The following is a 26,219-nucleotide window of genomic DNA, read 5'->3' as shown; positions in this document are numbered from 1 at the left end:
AACAAAAAAAGTTCTGGAGACGTTTTTTTCTTCTACCAAGGAGCCATACGCTCTTTTTTGTAGTGGTATCTGATTCCTTCAGTGTTGAAAAAAAAAGTTCAAAACCATCCGGTATCACAGTGATCCTCAGCCAGTGGCTCCCAGCTACTGCAAACATGCAACTGTTGTGATACGGAATATTTTTTTACTTTCTCGGGCTGTTTTATTGGTTGTTTGTCATACAGTAATATTTCTGAATTACTGGTGTTGGGGGAGGATCTGGAGTGACCCATCACGGTTGCCGGCAACTGAGAATGACCAGACGGAGACGTTTCTCTGTTTGGCAGGATGGAGCAGATCTCTAAGCCCCGTTTATTGTGTCGCACTTTTCATAATCTTAGCAAGTTATACTTCAACCAATAGTACAAAATCACACTTGCAGCACTTAACCTATAAGAATACAGAAAAAACGGAAACTACATATATGGCAGTGTCTACGTGGCATAGAAAAAAAAACCATAACAGCTTGTACGTCAAGGTCTCGTGGAACAATACACCCTCAGTCTCATATCTTATTCAGGCTAGAACAATCTGGCTTTCATAACAACTATGAACTTTTACCTAATTAAGTAACAGAATTTATCTTATAAAAAACAAGATGGAGTCGAAAAGCACAAAATGAAGCCCTTTAGTTTTGATCTTAGTTTAACCCTTCACACTGGGAAGATCTGACTTCTGTGGGACTTTGGAGGACTTATCTTTGGCTATATGAGGAATTTGGATCTGTACCTTATACGGCTCCTAATTTTACAAAATTGAAAGCTGAGCAACTTAAAAAAAAGGTTTAAAACTTGAATTAATTCAGGATATTCATTTACTGTTTTTTTTTTTAGATTTTTTTTAAGGTTTATTGAGAAAAATAACAGACTGTTAATAATTGTAATTCACTGCAGATGAGTTATAGAGAATATTTACATTTCTGGGAATCAAGCACCGAAAAAAATAAAATAAAAAAAGGAAGCGCAAACAGCCAAGGACAACAATCTTCTACCATTGGTATAAACACTTTGCATTGCTGTGGAGCTGGAGTCCATTTGGGTGGAGTCGGAGTCAGAGATGATATAAAATGGACCGACTCCGACAAAATACAATAAATTGGGTACAGTACTTCAATGCAGTATGTGCTGAATATTTTTCCATATTTTAGGGATTCTGAAAGTTATGAAATGTCCCATAAATGTCTGTTCTGTTCCTGATCTAAGGATCTCAGCTTTTAGATGAGATGAATCTGTGCTGCACTTTATGTACAGGCTCAGTAGTGAAGTTTCTTGTCTACAGATGCCTGCACCCCTGCACCTATCTCAGAACTGCTAGAGTGAAAGGGAAAACAGGATAAAGGGAAGTAAATAGCTTGATTATTGATTCATAATGGTGATGAAAAGCCTGATGTTACCATTTTACTACAGTAAATTTGTCACTTAAACATGTATGAGGGAGTCGGGGCAATTGAGAAGTTGAGTCAGAGTCGGAGTGGAATGTTTGGCTTACGGACTCCACAACCCTGATTAAATGACATTCACATTTCGTGTGGCATCAACACTACATCCCACAACTCCAGGTTGAACCTTCTCCAAAAAACTAAAACTCCCAATTATCCTATAACCAAAGTAATTGTATTTATCAATTTATTAATCCTCCATACTGCAAGTAAAAACACCAAAAAAAAATAAGAATGGATAATTAGTAAATACATTAAGGTAATGAGAGAGAGAAAGAGTTTCACCTGTCAATAACTATATACTCGTATTAGGCTGCCGCTAAGGCATAAATTGGATTATACCGCCACATTGCACTTTATAGATTACCCTCCATTCTCCTGAGTATAACTACTGGGTACTATATGGACTTTCCATAATTTTGAGCTATTTTTACTTTCTATTTATCCTGTTTTCGATGGTTCTACAGCAATATTACTAAATTTTGTACATATTTTATTGAAATACCGTAATTTTCTATGTGTGTGTGCTCTCTTTCTGCCACCACATACCCGCTTGTTATTGTAATAAAGGCATTTTAATCACGGTAATTTATGTCTTGACTATTTATTTGGTTCTCCTCATATTGGTTCTTTATTCTTATCCAATTGATCTATTTAACTCACCCAGCAGACATAGAACTTCATATGATCACTGACTGTCTATCACTCCATGGGTGACGTTTCCCAGAATCCATATTATATATATATATATATATATATATATATATATATATACACACACATTATATGTATATATACTGTATATATATATATATATATATATATATATATATATATACACACTCACTGGCCACTTTATTAGGTACACCTGTCCAACTTCTTGTTAACACTTAATTTCTAATCAGCCAATCACATGGCGGCAACTCAGTGCATTTAGGCATGTAGACATGGTCAAGACAATCTCCTGCAGTTCAAACCGAGCATCAGTATGGGGAAGAAAGGTGATTTGAGTGCCTTTGAACGTGGCATGGTTGTTGGTGCCAGAAGGGCTGGTCTGAGTATTTCAGAAACTGCTGATCTACTGGGATTTTCACGCACAACCATCTCTAGGGTTTACAGAGAATGGTCCGAAAAAGAAAAAAAATCCAGTGAGCGGCAGTTCTGTGGGCGGAAATGCCTTGTTGATGCCAGAGGTCAGAGGAGAATGGGCAGACTGGTTCGAGCTGATAGAAAGGCAACAGTGACTCAAATCGCCACCCGTTACAACCAAGGTAGGCCTAAGAGCATCTCTGAACGCACAGTGCGTCGATCTTTGAGGCAGATGGGCTACAGCAGCAGAAGACCACACCGGGTACCACTCCTTTCAGCTAAGAACAGGAAACTGAGGCTACAATTTGTACAAGCTCATCGAAATTGGACAGTAGAAGATTGGAAAAACGTTGCTTGGTCTGATGAGTCTCGATTTCTGCTGCGACATTCGGATGGTAGGGTCAGAATTTGGCGTAAACAACATGAAAGCATGGATCCATCCTGCCTTGTATGGAGCATCTTTGGGATGTGCAGCCGACAAATCTGCGGCAACTGTGTGATGCCATCATGTCAATATGGACCAAAATCTCTGAGGAATGCTTCCAGCACCTTGTTGAATCTATGCCACGAAGAATTGAGGCAGTTCTGAAGGCAAAAGGGGGTCCAACCCGTTACTAGCATGGTGTACCTAATAAAGTGGCCGGTGAGTGTATATATATATATATATATATATATATATATATATATATATATATATATATATATATATATATATATATACACTGCTCAAAGAAATAAAGGGAACACTAAAATACCACATCCTAGATATCTCTGAATGAGATATTCCAGTTGCAAATTTTTATTCATTGCATAGTTGAATGTGTTCAGAACAATAAAACATAACAAATATCAATGAAAATCAAAATGAATATCCCATGGAGGTCTTGATTTGGAATGATATTCAAAATCAAAGTGGAGAATCAAATTACAGGCTGATTCAACTTCAGTGAAAATGCCTCATGACAAGGAAAAGATGCTCAGTATTGTATGTGGCATCCAAGTGCCTGTATGATCTCCCTACAACGCCTGGGCATGCTTCTGATGAGGCGGTGGATGGTCTCCTGAGGGATCTCCTCCCTGACGTGGACTAAAGCATCCGCCAACTCATGGAAAGTCTGTGTTGCAACGTGACGTTGGTGGATGGTGCGAGACATGATGTCCCAGATGTGTTCAATCGGATTCAGATCTGGGGAACGGGCGGGCCAGTCCATATCTTCAAATGCTTTCATCTTGCAGGAACTGCTGACACACTCCAGCCACATGAGGTCTGGCATTGTCCTGCATTAGGTGGAACCCAGGGCCAACCGCACCAGCATATGGTCTCACAAGGGGTCTGAGGATCTCATCTCGGTACCTAATGGCAGTCAAGCTACCTCTGGCGAGCACATGGTGGGCTGTGCGGCCCTCCAAAGAAATGCCACCCCACACCATTACTGATCCACTGCTAAACCGGTCATGCTGAAGGTTGTTGCAGGCAGCAGATTGCTCTCCACGGCATCTCCAGACTCTGTCACGTCTGTCACATGTGCTCAGTGTGAACCTGCTTTCATCTGTGAAGAGCACAGGGTACCAGTGGCAATTTTGCCAATCCTGGTGTTCTGTGGCAAATGCCAAGCGTCCTGCATGGTGTTGGACTGTGAGCACAACCCCCATCTGTGGACGTCGGGCACTCAGACCATCCTCATGGAGTCGGTTTCTAACCATTTGTGCAGACACATGCACAATTGTGGCCTGCTGAAGGTCATTTTGCAGGACTCTGGCAGTGCTCCTCCTGTTCCTCCTTGCGCAAAGGTGGAGGTAGCGGTCCTGCTGCTGGGTTGTCGCCCTCCTTCGGCCCCCTCCATGTCTTCTCGTGTACTGGCCTGTCTCCTGGTAGCGCCTCCAGCCTCTGGACACTACGCTGACAGACACAGCAAACCTTCTTGCCTCAGCTCGCATTGATATGCCATCCTGGATGAGCTGCACTACCTGAGACACTTGTGTGGGTTGTAGAGTCAGTCTCATGCTACCATGAGTGTGAAAGCACAACCAACATTCAAAAGTGACCAAAACATCAGCTAGAAAGCATTGGTACTGAGATGTGGTCTGTGGTCCCCACCTGCAGAACCACTCCTTTATTGAGTGTGTCTTGATAATTGCCAATAATTTCCATCTGTTGTCTACTCCATTTGCACAACAGCATGTGAAATTGATTGTCAATCAGTGTTGCTTCCTAAGTGGACAGTTTGATTTCACAGGAGTTTCATTTACTTGGAGTTATATTCTGTTGTTTAAGTATTCCTTTTATTTTTTTGAACAGTGTATATATATACCCACATATACATATTGTGACGCAGTGACCCAATGTTACAGATAGGGCGCGCTGTATGGTCTCCCCAGAATACGCATGGAGACATATTGAGGCGATAGGAATGCATGGCAGTTGCAGGCATAACTATGGTGATGAGCCAAAGTCCAGCATTATTGTGAATGGCTGGTATGTGTGTCGCAGAGGAAGATACTCCGCTGTCAGCCTTAAGTAAGGTTGTTCTGGGACCTGTAGTCAAACAAGTAATATGTGTTTTAGAGGGAGGCTGGCAGGGCTAGTTCTGAGAGCTGGGCGCGTCAAACTAGCCACACACAACCACCCACCTATGGGAGTGGTTACAAGTATGTAATGTGACCAGGGTGTGGGTCGCATGGTTCCTGTGTATGGACCTGAATGGTGTTTGGAGGGTCATGTGAGAGGCCTGGGTGTTCGGAGGTCTAGAGTGGGGAACGGATCCCTGAAGAGCACCTGGTGAGGCCGAGGTCCTGGAAGGCCTCTGTGTTGGGAGGTCCTGGAAGTAGGACCAGATCCCTGAAGAGCACATGGAGAGGCCTTGGACCTGGGGGCCTGTGTGTTGGACGGTCCCAGGTGGGGATGGAGGTCCTGAATAGTGCACAGAGAGGCCATGTGTGCAGAGTCCGTGAAGGCACTGCATTGGGGAGCTACAGCCCATCTGAGGATCTGGACTGACTGATGTGTGCCTGCCAGGCAAGTTGGTGATCCTAGTTCGGCAGTTTCCCTGGACTGACAGGAGGTCAGCGTGTGGAGCAGGAGCTCCAGAAAGGTAATATCCGGGAAGTGGGCTATCATAACGGCAGAAACGTATCTGCCAGTGGAGCAGACTGTTGGTGTGCTTGTTGTGTTCCATGGACATTGATGAACTGCTCGGCGTACGGTCACCCATGGTAACTGGACGAAGTGAGAAGTCCAGCATGTTTAGTGTCTGTGAGTTGAAGCCGAATATGAAATGTAAATAATGAACTGTGCATGTCCCGATTTTATGCTATATAAAATAAACCGGATAGACCGTTTAAGTGTAAAACCGTAACTGCACATGTGGTAAGAGCTATCTTACAATATCTATCTATCTATCTATCTATCTAGATGAGTTATCTGCTCATCCTTTATCTTAATTGTTTTATTTATGAGCTATAATAAATCAAATGTTAGTCATTTCTTCACTAAGTATGTTGTGGGATTTGCCCCCAAAAAATGTAACGATGACCCGTGTGAGGTACATCATGATACGTCTTCTTGGAGGAATTTCACCACACTGCTGTCAGACTCCGAGATGAATTTGACTTCTTGTCTACCTTCATCTGTTGAATGTCAATAAAATGTCAAACGCGATATAAATCTTGAATGCAAATTTATAATTTTTGGATAGAATGACAACTGACAACTGAGCAAAATGGGTAAAGGTATATGACAATTTGTATCAGGGGGCTAAAGCAGTAGGATTGTCATTTATACAATAACCCAAGCTTCTTCTTGGGGCAAACAATGAGAGGTTGTGTCTCTAGGCCATGCTCCAAGTTTTGTCATGCACAATACTTAGGCATGTACTTTGTCATAATTATAGGCTTCAAAACTATAAAAATAAACAAGACTGAAAGTTTTCTTGCACTCAAGTCCTTAAGTTTTGGTTTTTCTGAAGAATAGGACTTGGGAAACCAAAAATTGTCAATGAACTTTCCAAGAATTAATTTTTTATTTACTGCAAATATATATATTTTTTTACATAAAAATAGTTTTTGCAATATGGTTTTAATAAAAATGTGGGATTGTTTGGTTTCTATATCTTCTATGTATCACGGTACATAGCAAACTGAAGAATGAGTTAACAACCGGTCATAAATGGCGGTAGAAGAGTCCAGGAGAAGAGAGATAAGGATTACAAATTCTGCCATCAGGATGAGCTCACTGACTAACTGGTTTGCAGTCTGCTATGTACAATGATACAAAGAGGCTGTAGAAGCCAAACAGTCTGAGATTTTTAATAAAACACTACTTGAAAAGGGATGTTTATAAAAAAAAATGTAACTAGTTAAAGAAAATTATTGCTGTAGGTGTCAATATCCTTTATTTATACACATTAGTAGACCTGCAATCAAGTATATGATGTACAGTGGGGAAAATAAGTATTTAATACATTGCCGATTTTGCAAGTTTTCCCGTACACAAATAAGGAGAGCTCTGTAATTGTTATAGTAGTTACACTTAAATAAGTATGAAATACTTATTATGCTCACTGTAAACAGTTTTGAATTGATTTGTAAATGAGGCTGAAGCCTCTGTCACTCCAGCTCTATTCCTGATCAGAGCCGCCTCCTGGAATAGAGCTGGGGTGACAGAGGCTTCAGATCTACAAATAGTTCTTCCACTTCATTTGCTTATCAATTTAAAAGTGGAGGCATGGACTGGTCATGTAAAGGAATTGCTGGACTTTGAAAGATCTACATATAAATAGTTTTGGGATGAAATCCTGATGACTTTCCCTTTCCCCCAGAACAAACCTATGGGCAGGAAACCACAAGGCATATTGTTGTACAAAGAATATGAAAATATATTGTTTATTTAAAAAAAAAATATATGAGTGAGAGATTCTTCTCTAAAAAGAATGCTTCATTCATAGAGTCTGTAATGAAGTTTGCCATCGTTTTCTTTCTGTCAGATCCATACAGAACGTATGAGTAATGTGTAATAAGTAGGTGCTGCACCACTGATTGATGGAGTCGGGAGGGGGGATAGTTTATAAGAACCTTTAGTTTGTTCCAAAACTCTTCAGTGCATACATCAAATAACCCTTTTCAAGGATTACAATTATGGGTTTAGTTGAGCTCAGCTCTTTTGTGCAATGTTTCGCACAACCTTACTCTTTGTCAGGTGATGTTATTTAGGTTATTGGCTCTTTGCTCGAAAACTTAAAAACATGTAATTAAATCCAAATAAGAGTGCATAAAAATATCACAAATAACAGCTCTAATTAATGTGAAGCTTCGGCACGTTCAGCACAGGCACACATTTTAAACTTTAGGAGTTCTGCCATGGGTGAGTGGTTATATACAATGCAGCAGATTCATGGCTGCTGACAATTCCTCATACATTCATTTTACTTGTTAGGCTGGAACTAGTGTTCTTTTCTTCTCCGTTGTCTCTGTCCACTTCCATTTCCACCATCTTTGATGTTAAGATGTGTTGAGAAATGGAAGTCGGAACAGTTCCCATTGATTTCAAGGCAATTCTATTTCCTTTGGAAAATGTCTTCAAATTATTCATAACTTGACATGGTGACAGATATGATGGACAGGAATATGTTGCATGTAATATTTTCCTGTTTATTGTAAATGATGTCTGTCATCCAATCTATCATCCCATTCAAGGTTTTTTTTTTCACATCAAACTCTATTGGACAACAGATGCGGTGGATCGAATAACCAGACGTCAGTGACGACATCCATTATTTCCATGCATCACCCCATTGATTTCAATATAAAAGTGATGGATGGAACATTTGACGTTTTTCTGTTTACCTTAGTTGTGAGATATACTGTGTATACCCAGAGATCACTGAGCTATACAAGTGAAAAAGAGGGAAACCCAAGAGGGTACCTATGGGCATGAAGACTGTAGAAAAAGTCCAGAAAATCATCCAGATTATTCAATGTCAACTAACATATCACAAGTATTTTATATTTTCTACTATAAGAAAACTATCAAGAAGCTTGTCTCATTACCTCTCCTAAAAATTCACTTTCTTCCTCTCGAACTCTGGCTTGATCCCAAAGTGTGATTTCCAACATTCTTTCCCTAAACTCTCGTCGGGGAACAGGAGAGTAAATGAACGTTTGGTTCCATTTGGGTTCTAATGTTTTCTTCACGGTCTTTGTTCTCCTTTTGTTCTTGTCACTTTAAAAAAAAATAATACCAAGCGGTCATAAATGTACTGTCCTACATTTATAAGTACAGAAGTTCAGTAATCAAAGAAAATACTATAAATTTACGGAAGGTGTCCACACATGAGACAGCTGTTGGCCCAATACTACCCCTTAGTCCCCCGTACACATGCAGACTAGGCTTGACAGGGAAGAACGTGTTCTGCATGGGGAGAGTGAGCCGCCGTCAGACACCACTGGTGGCAGCTTATCTCCAAGAGCAAAAAAAGTATCAAGAGTTTAAATAAAAAATGGAGGTCTAGCAGCCCTGATCTATATTACTTTATCGTGCCACAGCTGGTATACTTCCATTGATGGACTGACTTATCCATGAGTAATTTTGCCACAGCGTTAGAAGGTGTTACAAAGGTCTAACTTACCTCTTATACAGATATATCTCATCATCACCTGTACCCGTAACAGTGAAAACAAGTGGCTAGGGTTTGGACGTTGGTGCAAGATCTAGTTGGGGGATCTGACACAACATGTCAAGTGATTGACTGCAGCGGTGATGTGCACTGTCGATGTGATGTCACCGCTGCAGCTAAAACACAGACAGAAGCAGTGGTGGAGAGCCGGTGTTGTATGGCCGAACCACCAAGTGATTGGCTGCAGTGGTGATGGGAGCTATATCTCAGTGCAGCCAAAACACTGAGATAGAAGCAGCGGCTGAGAGCCGGCACTGGGCTCAGAGATACTATCTGTAATTTTAGAAGAGTTTAGTATTTGAGGACCACTTTTTTAAGTAGAAAACCCCTTTAAGCTATACAGGAGAACCCCTTTAAGCCCAGGGTACAGAATTAATAATGAACGAAACCTTTGATCGCCCTGTAGTTTATGTTTTAGATCCTGTGAGCTGACCCTTTTCTTGCACACATAATCCTAGTAATAGCGGGATTTCATTACAAGTATCGACATATTTTACTTATTAGGAGATAGGCATCTCGGCACTTGGCACAGGCTACACGAGAATCCTCTAATGAGAGGAGGGCAAATTTATATTTCTTATCTGCAATTAAAATACCTTAATGACCTTCAATAGGAGATATGAAAGCTAATTAAAAGTTAGCTGGCATTTGAGAATATCCCCTTCATTAACAAGGGACTAATGAAATTCTATCCGAAAGAAGCAATAAACACTAGACGTTGGGTGGTACGGGAGTGGGGACTACTCATAGGCTGGAAAACGGCACTGTAGCCAATCACAAAGCCTGGGATTAATAATAACAATGAGAGATTTCTATTGGCTAAGGCAAAATTTATGTCGGTTTGAATCAATCGAAAACATATTATGCAGCTTCGAGTCTAAAAGAAAGTGATCATATGTAGATGGTTTGGGCAAATAATCCAGGTCATCAATGTGGCTGTCCTACTGTTTGGGTCCACTGTGAAGAATACCATTGAAGAATCACTCCCATCGAATGTTTTATTGCCTAAACCCATGTGAATGCATATAAAGTGCAGTGTAAGTGCGGTACTATACTCACAGATCGGCGGCTTTCCCCGTTTCTAGCACCGCTCTGGTCCTCTTCTGGGTAACGTGGCGGTTATTCTGACTTGTCGGGTCACACTGTGGTCTATGTGTGAGCCGAAGGTCGCTTTTACAATGTAAAGGCTATGTTCACACATTGCGTTTTTGCAGCATTTTTCATTTTTTTGCTGCGTATTTTTTATGCTAACTTTAAGCTGCGTTTTACAGTACCAGCAAAGTCTATGAGATTTCAGAAATCTCATGCAAAAAGATTAGTTTTAATTTCCTGACGGATTTGGAAAACTGCTGCACTTTTGCATGTCACTTCTTTCAGCACATTTGCAGCGTTTTTTTTCACCCTTAGGAAACAATGGGTAAGTGCAAAAATGCAGGTATCAGTTTTTGCTGAAATACCTAAAGAAGTTAAACCAGGCTTTTTGGGGGCCACTCAACCTGCACAAGAGACAACAAAAGTGAAGCAAAAATGCAGCAAAAACTCAGCAAAACTTGCTTTTTGTAAACAGCTTTTTTGCTGCCAAGAGAGCAGGTTTTGTCTGTGGATAAAACTCAGCTAAAACACAACGTGTGAACATAGCCTAAGTCTATGGAGCCATGTCCTATCGTTACTGGATGAAAGTCATTTCCAGCACAATGTGATCCAGCAACTTGGAATGGTAGAGGAACGGAGCAGCGCTGGAAACGGGGGAAGACGGCAATAAAAGTTTGCTGGGAGGAATGCTTTAAAATATTATAAGGCATGGATAACTGAAGAGAACACAGATTCCCAGGATGTAATTCTTATATCTGAACACACTTTCATTTTCCCGTGCATCATCACCCACAATCCTAAGATCAGAGAAATCGTCCAATGGACTCCCAGACGGTTCATTATCAAACAGACTTACAGCAGGAGGGGATAAAAGTCAGTTCAGAGACAACCATTACTTTCCTGGAATTTGTGCCTCTTCCGCTATCCAGACATTGTAGAAGATCAAATACATTTTCCATAGCCAAAGATTCCCCTAATTATTTATTGATGTTCCTTTGCAGATAAAGTAAAGGGGTTGTGAGCTTTTGGTAAGCCATTATCGCCCTTCCCCAATGATAAGCGAAGCTGTATTCTGCTGCTGGGAGCACGATGGTCATCTGCAATCTTTGGTACAACTGATCAGCATGTGTTCACCTCTCCTGCAGCACCATCGCAGGAGAAATACGGTATTACACTGTGTCCATGTAGGCCAGGTCCTCCAGATGAAAAGAATGGCTATTCTAATCTGGACAAAGATCCACTCCTTCACTCATCTATCACTCTCATTAAATGATATTTGAAATGTTTACCCCATAAAGAATCTACTCAACACTTTTGTGATGTACTGCCTTCACCTGGGAGCTGGCATGGGATTTTGTACACTGTCTACTAAACAGCCCACAACTCTACTCTGGACTGAATGGTGAGCTGATGTCTACTTTTGGCTTTCGACGGCAGTCTCGTAGACAATGAATGGAGGGGAGGTCAAGCATTCACACATATGCTCAATTCAAGATGGTGCTTTGGAAAGATCCAGAGCCCCATTCTCAGGATAGATGAGGGTTGCAGCAGTCGGACCCCCAGGTTGCAGGAAATATCTTCTATCCCAAGGATAGTGGATAAGTTTCAATTCTCAGAATATCCCTTTAAAGTACAACATTCAGCACTGACGGCAGTTTCTTCAACATGCCCCAAAAGGGTTCATTATAAAGAGTACCTTGACCCATATCACTCCCTGAATAGGGCTGATACCAAATGTTGGCATGGACAAGGGTAGTGCTAAGTCAAGAAAAAACAAGTCCCATCCATCAAATAGTATTCAACACCATTAGTTTTTTTACATACCTTCGATCCGGAAGAAAATAAATTTTAACATAAGGGTTTCTCGGTCTCCCATCTTCCCTTGATGGCAGGTCCTTAGCTCCTAATATAGTGACAATCAATTGATGACCAACTTTGTCATACCAGAGTTTTATCTGCAGAAGAGAAACGACAAGTGTCATTTCAAGAGAAAGAGTGGCTCTTATGCTACATACACCCAAAAAGATATAAGATGCTTCATGCTGAATGAAGATACAATGACAAATGTAGGCCGATCAAAGGGCAGAAATATCAGGGTAACTTTATATGGAAATGCTTAGCAATAGTCTTCTTCACAAAACCCAATAATACTAATCTGGTGACATGTGGTCCTTACTACAAGTCTTAGTATTGGCCTCCCTCTCTGGTCCTTACTACAAGTCTCAGTGCGGACCTCCCTCTCTGGTCCTTACTACAAGTCTCAGCGTGGGCCTCCCTCTCTGGTCCTTACTACAAGTCTCAGTGTGGGCCTCCCTCTCTGGTCCTTACTACAAGTCCCAGCGTGGGCCTCCCTCTCTGGTCCTTACTACAAATGTCAGCGTGGACCTCCCTCTCTGGTCCTTACTACAAGTCTCAGCGTGGGCCTCCCTCTCTGGTCCTTACTACATGTCTCAGCGTGGGCCTCCCTCTCTGGTCCTTACTACAAGTCTCAGCGTGGACCTCCCTCTCTGGTCCTTACTACAAGTCTCAGCGTGGGCCTCCCTCTCTGGTCCTTACTACATGTCTCAGCGTGGGCCTCCCTCTCTGGTCCTTACTACAAGTCTCAGCGTTGACCTCCCTCTCTGGTCCTTACTACAAGTCTCAGCGTGGGCCTCCCTCTCTGGTCCTTACTACAAGTCTCAGAGTGGGCCTCCCTCTCTGGTCCTTACTACATGTCTCAGCGTGGGCCTCCCTCTCTGGTCCTTACTACAAGTCTCAGCGTGGGCCTCCCTCTCTGGTCCTTACTACAAGTCTCAGCGTGGACCTCCCTCTCTGGTCCTTACTACAAGTCTAAGCGTGGACCTCCCTCTCTGGTCCTTACTACAAGTCTCAGCATGGGCCTGCCTCTCTGGTCCTTACTACAAGTCTCAGCATGGGCCTCCCTCTCTGGTCCTTACTACAAGTCTCAGCGTGGGCCTCCCTCTCTGGTCCTTACTACAAGTCTAAGCGTGGACATCCCTCTCTGGTCCTTACTACATGTCTCAGCGTGGGCCTCCCTCTCTGGTCCTTACTACAAGTCTCAGCGTGGGCCTCCCTCTCTGGTCCTTACTACAAGTCTCACGTGGTCCTCCCTCTCTGGATTTCTATAGTGGTGTTGGTCAGACGCATTCGCAACTGGGTTCAGGGTGAAACAGAAAAAGGCAGTAAAATATGGGCAGGTCATTAGCGATTAGGTGGTAGAGGTAGTGACACCGAGACTGAGAACTTTCAACGAGGTCTCCAACCTCGGTTTCCTTCTGTGAATTAGGATATTGCACTTATCTGTACTAAAAATGATAATCTTTCTGACCAGATCACTGCTTTCCACAAAATAGTACTTTATGATGTAGAGACCCAACACTTTCCATTACAATCCTCCAATGGTCTCCATTCCTTTATAGCGCATTTAGACAAACCAATAGCGACCGTTAGCTGATTGCCCACAAACAAGCCGACTGGCAGACATTTAATGGCCGACCAAAATTCTATGCACACGGAACGATCATAGTGACATTGATATGATGGCCCTGTGGGCAAAAAGTATCATGGTTATCGGCAGCACGTCATCTGGACAATGCTCAACCAAGAATGAAGATTTTAAACCTGGGATGAACCATCTAATCACCCGAAGAACGTGCAATTTACTCGTCATTGGATGAGGATTGCCATTACGTTTACACAGGACAAGTCACTGCTTCTTGCCAAACCCTCTTCCACCATTGTCATATCCATGAATTGGCAGGAAATAGATTGTTGAATTTTACCATAGGTTTTTGTTGTAAAAAATGATTTATATACAGTAATTATACAGAAATAATAACATGTTTGTAAAGTGTGAGTAAACCACACAAGGTGCTAACAACCCGAGTGCATGGTGTCATTTTATAGTTTCCACATATCGTGCATCTATATTAATAAAAAAACAATGTAACTTTGTAAACATATCACATCACTTATCTTCTACTGATCGAGGGGTTTTATTCTGTATTATACTCCAGAGCTGCAATCATAGTTCCCCTTTTAGTTTGTTCTGGCGATTTGCATTCAGATGTCAGAAGTGTGATCTTCATCTTTCTTGGCGAAATGGATGACTTTCTGAACAGGTTCTCAAGTCTCCCTAGTGCTGCCAAAGCCTCTTGAAACCTCCTGAAAAGCAGCAGTACAAGAGCTCGTGCACACGACCGTAAAAACTGGAAGAGTCCTACTTGTCGAGGCGTGCGCGAGTTGCATCCCATATTGGATCGCACTTGACTATTCATGTCTATGAATCCAAGTGCGATCCGATTTTGATGGACTGACAGAATGGAGTAGATGGAGAATTTTCTTTATTCCCCACATCCAAGAAAATGGTCAGAGTTTGATCAGAGTGGGATTACCTTAATCAGGTCGATTTTCTCGGATGAGAGAACACATGGTCGTGTGACCCAAGCCTTATGGTGGAACCCTGGCATCTACACACACATTCAGGATGTCAAAGAAGTATGGTCTAAATGGAGGCATGGCATGGATATGGAAATTTCGGTGGTATGCTTTGTGTGCCATGATCAATATCCTCCTAGAAAGTTGTCCAGTATGTATTTTGGCATCATGCACACAGCAGAACGGTGTGCAGAAGGATCTATGGAGGCACGATGGGTTACTGAGGCTTCGCACTTCATGGTGGCACTCCTTATTCTCTTTTATGGTGCACACATGGAAACAAGTTATAGTTGTATAATAATAATTCAGGGACATATAAAGGCCATTAATGGGGTATTCCCTTCTTGAATATTTATGGCACACACACAGGGGGTCTCCTTCCACTGCCCCCAGTCAGGTGGTTGCTGTGAATGGAGGGAGCAGCCTACGCGCATCCACCAATATTAGGCGTCAGAACAGTCTTATGAGGCCATTTCATTCTTTGACCCAAGGTTGTAGCTAAGATTACTTTATCCTAGGGCAACGTTTCAATTAGCTGCCTTGCATCTAAACACCATGGCCAAGGAAGAGTGGCTTGTTGGGTACCCATGTCACATGTTTCTAGAGTCCAAGCCTAGCTTCGCCAACGTCCTGACGTTTTAGGAAACTTTTCAGGGTCATTTTAATAACATTCTCCTCCGCATACAGGGGAGCGGCGTGATAACAGACAAATTACTCGGCGGCTTTGTTTCTAAGTGATTTTACCAGTACTGTACAACATATTCCATTTTCATCCTGAAACCAGAAGGCTCTCTCTAATTACAATGTAGAGAATGGGAATGCTCTAAATAAGCAAGACCTTCATATCTAGGGCAGCGCTGAGCATTAGATACTAATTAAGGCTTGTATCTGTACAATTAGATAATACTGAGTGGGAAGAAGCCAGATATCTTGTTAATTATATTTTATAGAATCCTAAGATATTTTTGGAAATAGAATATTTAACAGTTTTGAGAGTAGCAATTACAATTGTTTCTTTCCTTTTTGTTCTGGACAATTTATTTAACAATCATCCAGTTAACGTGTTTTCAATAAATACAATGAAAAACTATATTAAAGATGATACATGTCCATGGATGAAAATACTGATATAAAGACGTTTGAGGCATTTGCACTTTAAAATTCTATTTACAATCATAATAATCTAGAAAAGCTCTTCGAGCCTTAAAAAAAAAAAATTCAGAGGTACTTATTTTTTGTCCCAGGACAATGGAAAAGTTAATTTTTCCAGACTGTGCAGGAATTGGCAATTATCCCCTGTAATAAATGATATTGGCTTGTAAGTCAACGTTAAAGGGGGTGTTCATTATATTGATAGCTATGACTTATCATCCTTAGGATAGGTCACAGATATCCCACCGGTGGGCGTCTAACACCCGCCACCTCCACCGATCAGCTGTTACCAGCTCCAGCGGCCGGATGTAATGGAGCAGAACACACCTCTGGACCATGTTTGGTGGCTACTGCGAATTGAATCAGATCCTATTAATTGAATTATGCATAGATGGCCTATTACTAGCACAGACCATCAATGTAGAGTATATAAAACCTTATTAAATTATGTCTCATTTAGTTTGCTTGCATAAAGAAAGCTGTCTATCTACAATTCTCCCTTTACACAATTCAAGGGTTAAATCCACAGAAAATTTACATTTTTTTTTGCAAATATTTAGCTTTTTTTTGTTATAAATTTTAGTTATATTCATTTGCTTTACAAATCCTCCCGGTTGCCCTTAGAAACAGACAACGGTATATCTTTATGTTGTCAGACATGTGACCAAGCAGCAAATCCAAGGATTTATATGCCATAATGCTTTACTCTCTGTAAAAAAAATGTACTAGAATTCATAATTTAGCTCTGTATTTGAACATAGTAGGAAAAACTCTGGAATTAAAGATAAGTATAAGTTACTGACATGTAACATGTTAATTAAAAGTGGAATTTACCATTATAAAGGGGGACTGAACTTACAGTGTAAAAGTGTGAGTGTAAAAGAATTGTCTTGCCTATATCAGTCTAATATTTCCAACAACTGTCCAGATTTCCATGCTCTGCCACTTTTCATCCACTCTTTTTTTCATAAGTAGCAGTATTCTACCAGCACTCCATGTGATGGAAATTCTTTTCATGTACTTCTCAGTATGTATTTTGACTGTCCTTATCCAATGGCTTGCCTGTTCTGAACTGAAGGCCCACGTCTCTGTTATGTCTGTGTGCAGTTTGTAGACAGGAGAGCAGGAGCAGAGAGACAAAGACTTACTCTCTGTTATGTCTGTGTGAAGTTTGAAGACAGGAGAGCAGGAGCCGAGAGACAAAGACTGACTCTCTGTTATGTCTGTGTGCAGTTTGAGGACAGGAGAACAGGAGCTGAGAGACAAAGACTGACTCTCTGTTATGTCTGTGTGCAGTTTGAGGACAGGAGAACAGGAGCTGAGAGACAAAGACTGCCTCTCTGTTATGTCTGTGTGCAGTTTGATTACAGGAGAGCAGAAGCTGAGAGACAAAAACTGACTCTCTGTTATTTTTTTTGAGGATAGGGCAACATAATTTATAAATAAAGTGATGCGCAGATTGTTCATGTATCACAATAACTTTTAAATTAGATCAAATTGTCTAAAAGTACAGGACTTTTTACAAATGAAGGAGGAAATCAAACACTTACCTATTTATTCATCTGCATGACTTTTACAAAAATATTTCACAAAGAAAATATATCTCCCTTAACACCTCCTGTAAGGTTTCAGTCCATTGAAAAATGGGAATTAGGTTATCAGATCCCCACTAGAGAAAAGCAGCGGTGGAAGGTTTCCACATCAGCAAGTTGCGCCCTCCTATAGAGAACATGGAAAACTTAGCCCAATTTTTTCCCAAAATTTTTTGTTTCACCATCACAGGAGGAAGAGATGTTACTGTATGTGGATAATATGCATTTTATATTAAAGGGGGTGTCTACTTTGGACTATCCTTTTGTTGGGTTCATCGCAAGTTCATCACAGGTAGTCCCGCTACTGGAAGCAGGAGCCATCAGCTGTACAATGGGCAGGAAAGTAACATTTGGATTCCTTTTAGCGCAATCACAGGTATAATATGAAGACATGTCCTCTTTGCTCAATAATCAGGGTCCTGAATGGGGCATCCCTCTAATAACTCTCCGTATTTTCTCCATTAAAATTAATGTGAATGTTAAAATGGTGGACAGTTTGCATGCGTTTCAGAAGTAAAGCCTGAAAGGTGTCTGATAAAGGCATGCAAGGTGTCGTTTTGTAACGGATAAAAACAATCATGTACACAATGTCATGAAAAAGTGGCAAAGCAGGATGCAGTGACCTTATGAGTATTGTGGGGATGAAACCCTTGAGAAAAAAAACAAATAATTTGATATATTCAACATTCGTAAATATACTATGTCCCCGACTATTAATCCTAATAAATGGGGTCTGACACTAAGCACATAGTCTTACAGGACATGAAGCCCCAATAAATAACACATCTTTATTATCTAATAGCTGTTTCTTTTCTGCATAAACTGACGTTTCATCAGATATCCTATTTAGGCCGCTCAGTGCACCCTTGGGGTGACGAAAAGGCTCAGTGTCCTATTTCGTCCATTTGTTTTGCATGCCTCACCTCCCTCACTGATGACTGACAGCACTGCCCTGAACTTTCTCTGCAGACAGTGCTCTCTCCAGGTAAACCAGTCCTGTCAATCACTAGTGAGGGATACAGGGACATTCAAAACCAGTGGGTGGATCGGTGCACCGAACCTCTTGGCCACACCAAGGGTGCATCGGTGTTATGCACATTTCTCAGATCCGGGCTTTGCTTCCCTCACCCTGGTTCGCTAAACTCTTTTGTGCTTTGCAGATGGCCTGGCATGATCCAATCTGACTGGGCCTACATAAGGCTCACCAGGACACACACCTGTGTATTGGTATTAAGACTTTTAGTGGTCACCAGAATGTCTCCTGGCAGCCTGCGGGTTCCAGTGCCTCAGTTACCTGTCTGTCTGCAGCTTTCAGTACCTCAGTTACCTGTCTGCCTGAGGCTTCAAGTACCTCAGTTACCTGTCGCCTGTGGCTTCCAGTACCTCAGCTACCTTTTTGCCTGTGGATTGCAGTACTTCAGTTATCTATCTGCCTGCAGCTTCCAGTACCTCAGCTATCTGTCTGCATTTGGCTTCCAGTACATCAGATACTTGTATACCTTTGGCTTCCAGTACCTCAGATACCCAGTCTAAATGTGGCTTTCAGCATGTCAGGTACCTGTCCGTCTGCAGCTTCCAGTATCTCAGCTACCTGTTTGCCTGTGGATTGCAGTACTTCAGTTACCTATCTGCCTGCAGCTTAAAGTACCTCAGCTATCTGTCTACATTTGGCTTCCAGTACATCAGATAATTGTATACCTTTGGCTTCCAGTACCTCAGCTACCCAGTCTAAATGTGGCTTCCAGCATGTCAGTTACCTATCTGCCTGCGGCTTCCAGTACCTCAGCTATCTGTCTTATCTGTCTGTGTGCAGATTCCACGAGCTCAGTTACCTGTCTGCCTGCGGCTTCCAGTACCTCTATCTGTCAGTAGCTTCCAATATCTCAGCTACCCATTTTTCATGTGCCTCTCCAGCCTGCTTCACCACTGCCCGTGGTGGCTTATGTGCCCTCCCGGATCTTGGGTTTGGGGGATCCACCTCACAGATAAGCCTAACAACCGAGCACACTATTTAGCATATTTGATTACACTTCAGTTGCCGCAGAACTGAGGCAGCGATTAGAACACTAAAGATGCAATTATTTATAAGGGCTATATATCCGAGAAGGCTTAGTTTATACTGTCAACTTAAGCTGACAGACTCCCTTTAAAATGTTTACATCAGTGTAATCAATACACCATATACACCATTTCCCATTATATCCCTTTTCACAGCCCTCTTTTGCAACTATTGTTTGTCCTAACACATCTAAACGGAAAAAATCAAGGAACTTTGCAAACAGTTTTAATTAAATATCTTCCATTATTTTGTGAATACAATTCCAATGTAGATCTATGGGTTTCCAAGGTAACAGACTACAAACAAACTATGTGTAGTCTGATCTTGCAGTTATATTACCATCAATCTGTCCTCTACTTTTTGTTAGCCAATCAAATGAAAACAAGATGGTAAGTATTAGGTAGCAGATGGAAGAGACTACAACTGCAAGAATAGACTACACAAGTTTTCATTGTGATCATGGAGACACACAGATCTACATAAGAGCTATAGACACACATGACTTGATACACACATTTTATTACATTGTGTGCACTAAAAAAGTGCAGTGACTTTGACATTCCTATATGTGGCTTAAGCTTTCCAGCTAGGTATGTACTAATAGTTTATGACCCTCAATGTGTTTTAGAGCGGACTGATGTTCTGATGTAAATTCTCCATAGCAGTCGCTATCAATCATTAGCTCTCTATTTAATCTATCCAGTTTATTTATCTATCTATCTATTGTATATCTATTTATTTCAGTTTTCTGTCTAGTTATCTATCATTTATTAATTTTCTATCTATTATCTAGATATTTCATTAGCTCATATTTCAATCTATCAAATTCGAAAAAACTTTACTGGCAGGACTAAATACACACTAGTTGTGCCAAAGCAAGTGTACATGTCACAAGGGTGTCACATTCCCCTGGAAGACCTGGAGTTAGAAGGTCACGTCGGATAATGAATCTCAGGTTTTCTTTAGAGATGGTGTAATTCATGTCCTATTTTAAACGGCTTTCATTTCCTTCAGTGCTGAGAGGGTTAAGGACTCTTTCCAAGCTGGCTGAGACCATAACAGCCTTGCTGTTCTCTGCTGCAACTGCTTATTATTTACTAACTCTATACAAACTGGCTCTGGGTGTTTCTTCCCTGCTGCTGAAAGATTCTTCTTCCTGTGCTAAGCTGAGTAGTTGAAGTGGGAGTTGTACCTGAATATGTTGTTTGCTGCAGTATGTGTTTATCTCTTGGTCCCTTTTCACATTTAGTTTATTCCTCCATTTCCCTATCCTGCTCTCTATTGTTGGTTAGTGTTTTTGTATGATAGTGGTTTTCTGTTATCCCTGTTTTGTCTTTGTGTTTTTTTTCACCTTACATTTCTGTCCCATGCCTCATGGGGTGGGGAGGAGGACAGATTAGGGTTTAACAGGAGTACAGTAAGGTTGGAGACCCAGGCCTCTCTACCTTCAAGAGTACCCTGGGACAGGGATAGTTAGCGTCCTAGGGACAGTTTGAGGCCCCTCTCCCTTACTTAAAACCGTCCCAGCATGACAGTACATTAGGGAATATGGACTCTGGGGATGGTGGGAGAGGACTGTAGGAACGATGGATGGGGCATAACAAGGGTGGGGGCTATGGAAGTCCACGGCATATCATAGTTCTCTTGATATCTTCTATCTATCTACATTATTTATCTTCCGGTCTATCCATCTATCCCATATCTTCTATCTATCTATGTGTATGTGTATCTGTCACTAGATCACTAGAATAGACTTCCTATACATCTGTAGATTTCCCACCGAGACATACCATACATCAGGACCTTTAGTTTTGATTTGCTGAGGACATTATTGTACAGTATAATAACCTTCCTATGAGAGTCCTATAGAGGAATAATTCACATTAAACTCCAGTACATAGCACAATAAAACAGTGATCACATACATTCTATATCATAAACCATAGTAATGGCAGTGACGCAGCATGCAGTGGATTAGTATAGACTAGTGGTAGGAGACGTATTACTCAGAAAGAAAGGCAACCAATTTGTACCTTATTCATATGAAATATACTAACGCCTTATGTTTTTTTTCCCCAAATCATTTTTATTAAACGTTCACATCGAGACACAAATTTTCACTATTTTTGCTACTGAATGTAAAATGTTGACTTTGGTCTAGAATAAGGCACAACTTGATGTGCTAATCTTTTACTACAGGTGCTTGTATATATTGGAAAATGCAGTAGGAAGCATGTTGTGATTGTCGGTAGGTTATCATAAAAGCTTTAAAGAGACTGTGGCTTATTATAAAGATAGGAAAATATTATACCGGGAGAATTTAGTGGGATGGAGGATGAGTTGTAATACCAGGCACAGATATGGACAAGAGGGGGCGCTGTTTCTGGGAGAATTAAAAAAAAAAAGCAGACCTTTTTCCCAGCATCTGATCCAAAACCTTTAGGTGATGCATTAGCTATATAATGTTCTAAAGTTTTCATGAATTTTTGAGACAAAGTAAGGTCTGAATACACTGAAAACAATATTCCAAATAGTCTTATAAACTTCTCTGGTTTTGCCTAAAATAAAAATCACCCAAAATGTTTCAGAGTGGAAATGGCCCATTATAAAAAAAAAATATATTTCCTTCAAAGTGTAATGGGTGAATGGAATGTGCTATCAGAAAATCACTTATCATTAAAATGTTGTGAATTTGCTTTTTGCTCCCTCTAGTGGTTACTAGTTTTTTGGACTCTGGTTTTTCTGTCATTCCTTTTATCCGCACCTGGGTCGTTAGTTAGGGGTGTTGCTATATAAGCTCCCTGGACCTTCAGTTCAATGCCTGGCAACGTAGTTATCAGAGCTAGTCTGCTGTGCTCTTGTCTACTGATCCTGGTTCCAGTTATATCAGCTAAGTCTGCCTTTTGCTTTTTGCTATTTGTTTTGGTTTTGTATTTTTGTCCAGCTTGTTCCAAATCTATATCCTGACCTTTGCTGGAAGCTCTAGGGGGCTGGTGTTCTCCCCCCGGACCGTTAGACGGTTCGGGGGTTCTTGAATTTCCAGTGTGGATTTTGATAGGGTTTTTGTTGACCATATAAGTTACCTTTCTTTATTCTGCTATCAGTAAGCGGGCCTCTCTGTGCTAAACCTGGTTCATTTCTGTGTTTGTCATTTCCTCTTACCTCACCGTCATTATTTGTGGGGGGCTTCTATCCAGCTTTGGGGTCCCCTTCTCTGGAGGCAAGAAAGGTCTTTGTTTTCCTCTACTAGGGGTAGCTAGATTCTCCGGCTGGCGCGTGTCATCTAGAATCAACGTAGGAATGATCCCCGGCTACTTCTAGTGTTGGCGTTAGGAGTAGATATATGGTCAACCCAGTTACCACTGCCCTATGAGCTGGATTTTTGTATTCTGCAGACTTCCACGTTCCTCTGAGACCCTCGCCATTGGGGTCATAACATAAAATCAGGTTTTTGTGAGAAATATATTACTTTTTTAATTTTTTTTATTTTTATTTTCCTATGCATACTTGCAAGAAATTGCACAACATTTTCACACTGGCCACTAAGCCTAAGTGGTGATTAAAAAAAAATAAATAAAAATCTCCTTCTCTTTACACAATGACGACTGCCCAGATCGGAACATGTCTAGAAAAATCTCCTGTACAAGTCAGTGAGTCAGAACCATGCCTGCGTGGCTGCGGAAAAGAACAGTATGGCCTTAATACTAGGCCTATTGGCAAGGGTAAAAATTGCAAGATTTCACTGGTAATTTTATTATACAACATTCTCAATAAAAAAACACCAAAAAGAGAACTCATACCGCACCTTTCCAAGCCCTGCATTGGGGAAATTTATTAAGAGAAATGTAACAACATTCTGTCTCAAATTTCACGAAAAAACTTGCACTAATGCTGTGCTCCATAATTATTATGTGCCATAGGCACTCTTTAGATGCATCAGTAGACATTTTTGAAACAAAGAGGTTGTACAGTCTTAATCTATAAGTCTGAAGTCTCTCTATGTGATTTGTGAATCCTTACATCTGTGATGCATATCGCAAGTATGCATTCTCCTGGCCACATTCCAACTAGAGTGGTTGGAAACAGTCTAGTCGGAATGTGTCCGGGTATATGCATATCGCAGTCACATGACCGCCTCTCTCGATGCTGACACTGGAGAATCATCACAGTGTGCAGAGCGTGTGATGCGAGGATTGACAAGTCTGCAGTCACACAGATAATATTGTTTGTCTAAATCAATACATAATACATGTGGACAATCGGCCATTGGATTGACCTAAATATGTGGGAGAGCTGAATTTGTAAGATTTTGTCTTTGGTTATTATGCCTTTCCGTTCCTAAGATATGGCCCTCTGCCCTGTATGTAAAACTAGTCTTGGTACTCATAGTCCTCAAGAAGATGCCTACAGAGGAGAGTTGGGGAACACGCCCAGATGGCTAAAAAAAAGGATGAGATTTACATATAGGGAATAGAGGGCTGTATCTCAGAAATGGAGAGACCCAGAAACAAAAGAAAAAGAATGTCAGAATAACAAAAATGGGGGTTTAGATCAGCTAAAAATATATCTATATTTATGGCAAATGATAGGTCAACTTTAAGAGACCTATCAGCCATATTTTAAACCGCCACTGTTGAGGAAAGCTGGCATTGTCCATTTAATGGGGTAAAAGTACTGAATTAGAAAGTATTTATCGTTTATTTTCATATTTGAAATTTGGTGTGAAAAAAGGCTAGAAAACTGTAATTTCAAGGCCAGAAGTAAATGTTTTTTTTGCAGCCACAGAATACCTCGTCTCTTTAAAGTTTCCCTCTGTGCTACTATGTTCATGCACTACCGTGTGGGTTACTGAGGAGAATGCACAATGCTAGCAACACGCTTCAAAAGATAGGGGAAAACAAACCAAATGTGCAGTTTTCCTCCAATGCATTTTCCAAACTAAAACAAAAAAACAAAACAAAACAAAAAAACAAAATATGAACACACAGCTTTAGTTAGTGTCAGGCAGAAAAAGCCTTTACCTGGACCCTAGGAACAAAAGGCGCTGTTCTTCTATTAAGGCTTTGGCTCTGGTAAGCGAAATTAAACAAAAAAAGGGAAAAAAAATAAAAAAGCAATAAAACAAAAACCAAAAAAGACAACAAGCTGAAATTAAAAATAATTCAAAACTAAAACACAAGTATTGAAATCAACATCAAGAGCAACAAAGTACACACCAAAAGCACAAAGTTATAGCTGGCTGACAATGCGCTAATATTCCACCGACGCCACTTCTACAAACATGAGCGCAATCACCATTGTATTCTTAAAGGAACAGTCCAGCTAAACTGAAACACGGTGCTGTATTTAGTGCCGAATCCAAGAGGGTGGAGCGTAACAGATGTTTTTCTTTGTTCCTGCCACGTTCCTACAATGAGTTTTTGGTGAGGTTTTTTTACGCTGCTTATTTTTGAAAAATGCAAGTAACTTTTTAATGGGTGGAGAAAATCTGCAACATCAAAAACTCACCGAAAGCTCATGTTGAAAATGTAGCCTTAGAGTTATAGGTCATCGTCTACCCTTCAGGACCTGGACTAAATAGAACACCTTTTATCAGTTTTACCTGGCGTTCCCCTTTAATACTCAATTCATCTTTGTTTTTTTAGGGTGCATTTTAGCATCTGTTCAGTGTCCCCGTCTGGGCTTACGTCCGCAAAATGGGATTCAGGTGCATGTGTCGACAGGCCCATAGACTATAATGGTGCTGACAGAGCGAAGGTGCGCTTCAAAGTGCATCATTTTTGGGTGTATACTCCTACTGGGGGCGGACGCCTAGATGCAGTCTACTACGTCTGGGTTACCGCTGTACGCCCAAAAATAATGCACGACAGGGCTCACGTTCGCTCTGTTGGCACCACTATAGTCTATGGCCCCGTCGGCACATATGTCCAAATCTCGTTTTGCAGGGGGGGAAAAAGGGGATGGGGTTTGGATGTAAGCCCTGACGGGACCACTGAATGGGTGCTGAAACGCAGTGTGGAAGGGAAAAACAGGAACGGACCCCAAAGTACACAGACATATAACAACACGGTGATATCTACCAGCTAGTACTAATGCTATACATTGCACAAATGTATCCTACGTGTAGAGTTTCTAAAGGACTTGTCCATATTTGCAATGGACAGAATTACGGTAGTTGTAGGGACTTAGTAAGTCCTCATGAAGCAGTCCAGTTAAAGGGTTATTGGCAAAATCACAAGTTATTTTCATTCCCTATGGAGAGGGAAAATTTTCTGATCGCTGGGGCGTCTGACTGCTAGGACCCTCAGCCATCCTGAGCTCGGGGCTCTGTAACTCTTAGGGTAGGTTCACATGAGGATCTAAAACATCATCATCTAGACCAGTGTTCTGCATCTAAAACATCATCATCTAGACCAGTGTTCTGCATCTAAAACATCTTCATCTGGACCAGTGTTCTGCATCTAAAACATCTTCATCTAGACCAGTGTTCTGCATCTAAAACATCTTCATCTAGACCAGTGTTCTGCATCTAAAACATCATCATCTAGACCAGTGTTCTGCATCTAAAACATCATCATCTAGACCAGTGTTCTGCATCTAAAACATCTTCATCTAGACCAGTGTTCTGCATCTAAAACATCATCATCTAG

General features: G+C 41.1%; 1 protein-coding gene across 49 annotated transcripts in view; it reads right to left on the bottom strand.

The window, feature by feature from the left end:
- The window catches only part of RIMS2 (regulating synaptic membrane exocytosis 2), a 618,543-nt gene that overhangs the window by 192,143 nt on the left and 400,181 nt on the right, over positions 1–26,219 (bottom strand). For 34 of the 49 annotated variants that reach the window (XM_077271021.1, XM_077271012.1, XM_077271004.1 and 31 more), the window contains 3 exons: positions 24,591–24,638; positions 12,154–12,284; positions 8,612–8,783 (listed from right to left, as the gene is read on the bottom strand). In XM_077271021.1, the coding sequence (XP_077127136.1) occupies positions 8,612–8,783; positions 12,154–12,284; positions 24,591–24,638 (351 nt within the window). The remainder of the gene's footprint in view (positions 1–8,611; positions 8,784–12,153; positions 12,285–24,590; positions 24,639–26,219) is intronic. The other 15 variants (XM_077271056.1, XM_077271022.1, XM_077271037.1 and 12 more) reach the window with 1 other exon arrangement.

Source organism: Ranitomeya variabilis, chromosome 6 (genome assembly GCF_051348905.1).
Source record: "Ranitomeya variabilis isolate aRanVar5 chromosome 6, aRanVar5.hap1, whole genome shotgun sequence".
Lineage (NCBI taxonomy): Eukaryota > Metazoa > Chordata > Amphibia > Anura > Dendrobatidae > Ranitomeya > Ranitomeya variabilis.
This window is presented reverse-complemented; position numbering and strand designations above follow the sequence as displayed.